The sequence below is a fragment of the Nematolebias whitei genome, chromosome 14 (assembly GCF_014905685.2).
Source record: "Nematolebias whitei isolate Nwh7 chromosome 14, NemWhi1, whole genome shotgun sequence".
Lineage (NCBI taxonomy): Eukaryota > Metazoa > Chordata > Actinopteri > Cyprinodontiformes > Rivulidae > Nematolebias > Nematolebias whitei.
The window spans coordinates 1,626,816-1,630,527 of NC_056511.1; the positions used below are offsets into that span (position 1 = coordinate 1,626,816).

Below are 3,712 nucleotides of genomic sequence, written 5' to 3' on the forward strand. Positions count from 1 at the left end.
CCCAACACTGACTCACTGTTACTGACCAATAACAGTAGACCCCCCCAATCAGCTGCTTGAAGATACTGTTTTTAAATAAAACTTTTCTGAGTCTTGATCAAGTTTGATCAATTTTCAGATCAAAAGCTGCCGTTGCCATGACGACCACTTCCTGTTCCAGCCCTGAGCTAACAACTCTCCAGGTGAGTGTTGCGTACCTGCTTCAGGAACCTGGGGTTGACGTGGATGGCAGTGGTGGGCGGCGGCAGCGGCTTGATGGGCCAGGCCGGGTCCAGAGCGTTGACCCGGACGTCCAGCGCGTACAGCTTCTTGAGGGGGAAGACCTCGTCCCACGTGGAGCGCAGCTTGAACAGGCTCTTCCTGGTGTTCTCGTCCACCTGCAGACAGAGCACAGGTCTGAGTCCAGAGCTGGTTCTGAGTCCACGAGTGCCAGAACATGTCAAACATCAAGGCGAGGAGCAGAGAGGAGACAGAGGAGCAGAGCAGGGAGAAGAGGGCGGTTGGAGCTGAAGGTCTCACCTTTTCAAAGACACAAATAAATGAAGCGATTAGGTTTTTAGCAAACACTGCGAGGTACTCTCCTCCAACGTTCTTCACTATGGAGTCCACTAAGTACAAAACAGGCAGCTTCTCGATGGCCGGGGCCTGGAGCACATGAAGAGAACTCAACAAGTTTAGACAACAGTTCAAACATGTCCAACAAACTTCACATCACATGTCTAATAGACGAGTCCACACAAGGTCCCGGCTCGGCTTCAGCTCATCCTGGAGCCCAAAAACGCTCCAGGCATCGTCCTCGGGACGAGGACAGGAAAACAAAAAGTGTCCATGATCCCCAGAGGGTTCAAAAACTGGATCCAGTCTGCAGGAACCGGTTTACCTCCAAAGAGGGTTCTTCAGTCCCTCTTTGTACGTTACTCCACGGCCCAGTCCAGTCTGAAGCTTTGATCTTTAAGTTTGAAACCTCCGACTCGTTTGTTTTTATTTAGCGCAGAGAACCGCAGTAAAACCCAGAGTCAAACCAAGAAATGAAAAATGACAAAAAACACATTTCACAAGTTTTATTATCAACAGTTGAACCATTTAATGACATTTCAGGAAAAATCAACGGACTTCATGCAGAGATGTGTTCAGGGGCCGCGTGTTGGGGGGGGGGGGGTGTCTGAACAGGTTAAAACAGACTGAGGTTCTGCTCAAACACTGATGTGGTCTGAGGAACAACGGCCGGCTGGTTCTGACAGAACTGTCATGTTTTCTGTTTTAATGTTTGTTGTAAATAAAGTTGGACGAGTTCAAATGAAGGTTTTGGTTTAACTGAATAAACTGCTTCTCACGAACGGACCGCTGTTCATCTTAAACGCTCTGATCTTCTGTGCTAGCTAATATCTTACCTGTTGTAGACACACAACTGATTTCTGACCCGACTGATGGTCCGAACAGAACCAAAGTGGGACTCTACCTAAATCAGCTTCAAACGGCGCCGGTTCACGCGAGCAGCGTTTTATTGCTCTGTACGGTTAGTCCACATGAAAACTGTTTGCACAGATTCTAAGAGCCCTGAACGCAGCAGCAGCTGCTGTAGCACTTCTGGGGTGACAGGAAGTCCATCTTTCTGCTGAACTGGACCTGACGTTAACTGCAGTCAAGATGGCCGACATCCACCTTGGTGCTCCTGGTCTGCAGCCGGGCAAATGGACATCTACAACAGGTAAGATATTCACTTGGTACAGCAAAAGTCACTAACGTGTGTTGGTCCTCTTGGTGATAAATTTAAAGGTTTTAGTTTTTAGGAGGACAAAGTGGCATTTTCCATTTCATATTGTTTCTGAACTTCTTTTAATGGAATAATCTGCTGTTAAACTTCAAAACCATCAATTTATAATTAAAACAAAAGTAAAAAATTTAAACCGTTTTTGAGCCAGATCAAGCAGCGTATTTTATTTTAGTTAAAACTTTTAACCGTACAGAATTTAACTTCAAACGTTTTAATGTTGAACCCGAGACCACATCGAGTTAAAACTGTAGAATAATCGATCAGCCGTCTTACTGAAAACACATAATGAACTGGTTGTAAACTTTATTACACATTAATGGCGTTAGCCGCCAGTGCTAATGCTAGCAGGACAACAACGACATGAAGGCCAGCGCCATGTTCCGCCGAGCAGAAGAGATTCTGTTTTCATAAAAACCTTGCTTATTTGCGCTTCGATAATTGCCACGATATCCTTGGCGAACTGGGTGTTTTCTTCTGCCAGGATGGTGAGCATGTTGATGTGGGGCTTGCTGTTGAACGTCAGGTCTTCCAGCGAGGACTGGTACTCTCTACAGGCGTCTTCCCTCGCCGCCGCGTCGTCCATCTTCGAGCTCAACGACCCGGGAAAACCTACTCCGGCCGGATTAATACCATAACCACTTATCAGCAGGCAGTCCATGGACTCATCCGGCTAACCGCTCGGGCACGGGTCTCTGACCACTAACGCCGGATTCGTGATTTATTTCAGGCTCCGTCACTGTCAGTTCGCTTCGTTGACAAGAAAATGGCGACAGCAACTGAAATGCTCCTACGTCACGTGACAAGGTTATATTCGAGCCATGACGTAGCCTCAGCCTTATTGGCTGTCTCGTTCAGGATTCAGAATCTGATTGGTTGAATGAATTAACCGTCAAATGAAGAAGCCAATCAGAGAGAGGCAGCTTGAGGTCATGATTACGTAAGGAAGCGTAAAATGATTAGCCAACATGAGGGCAGCGCGTGGTGCCTGACTATAATTTTAAACAAAACGACATTTAATAAATTGAACCAGAGCTCATTTGTCAGAGGCGGCTCATGTAATAAACTTCACATCGTTACCATCAGTGTAACCAGATGATGGTGTACAACCAGATAGAAAACATGTCTGACAGCGTAAAGCTCCTGATCTGCTCCTTTTTGTGGTTCTTGAAAATAGTCAGGCTCCTCTGTGATAAGTACTTTTATACCTGGATTATTGAGCATGCATCAGGATACTTTTATAAAGTTTTCATTTGGACTTTAGGTGCTTTTATCATCAGTACGAACGGAGTCAACCATCAACCAGACCTGCTCAGAACCTGAACATTATGGAGACACTGAAGACGCAACATAAATTACTGCGTTTCAGTTCAACAAGTTTCTACTTGACCGTCTGTTAGAACGAGCTTTAATCTTGTTTATGATCAAACGGCTGCATGTTTAGTTTGTAACACTAAGGAGAGCTCTGTAAAGAGCTGAAGACCAGCGTCAGCGTGGACATCCTGTTTATTTACAGAGGAACGTCTTCTCAGTCCAAGCCTCCCCGACTCCAAGGTCCCCCACTCGTTTACTCATTCCTCTGTGATGGAGGTCTGACGGTTCTGTTCACCCGGCCCGTTCAGGCCCAGCAGCTCACAAAAACTGATTATTAATTATTAAATTGTGTTCGTAGATTTGAACTGTTTAACTGGAAATAAAACAAAAGTCCACCTCAGCACAAAAAACAAAACACTCAAAAACAGATCAACAGCTCTTTAATGTGTCCAGAACCAGAACTGACCCGAACTGTGGGTCCAGAACCACAGCAGGTCAGAGTTCATGTCACTGAAGGAAATGATCATTTACACAGAAGAGATTAAAAAAAAAAATTACAGAAATGTGTCAAAAGAGTCCTCTCAGACGGGAAGCGTCTCCTGTTCCTCAGACAGGAAGCGTCTCCTG

The 3,712-nt window shown here is 45.6% G+C and overlaps 1 protein-coding gene across 1 annotated transcript in view; it reads right to left on the reverse strand.

Moving 5' to 3' along the window:
- The window catches only part of pcf11 (PCF11 cleavage and polyadenylation factor subunit), a 16,009-nt gene extending 13,458 nt beyond the window's left edge, over nt 1-2,551 (reverse strand). Inside the window, exons 1-3 of the mRNA XM_037687744.1 lie at nt 2,190-2,551; nt 520-645; nt 198-377 (exon numbers count right to left, since the gene is read on the reverse strand). Of these exons, the coding sequence (XP_037543672.1) occupies nt 198-377; nt 520-645; nt 2,190-2,432 (549 nt within the window). The 5' untranslated portion in view covers nt 2,433-2,551. The remainder of the gene's footprint in view (nt 1-197; nt 378-519; nt 646-2,189) is intronic.
- Between the last annotated feature and the right edge of the window lie 1,161 nt (nt 2,552-3,712).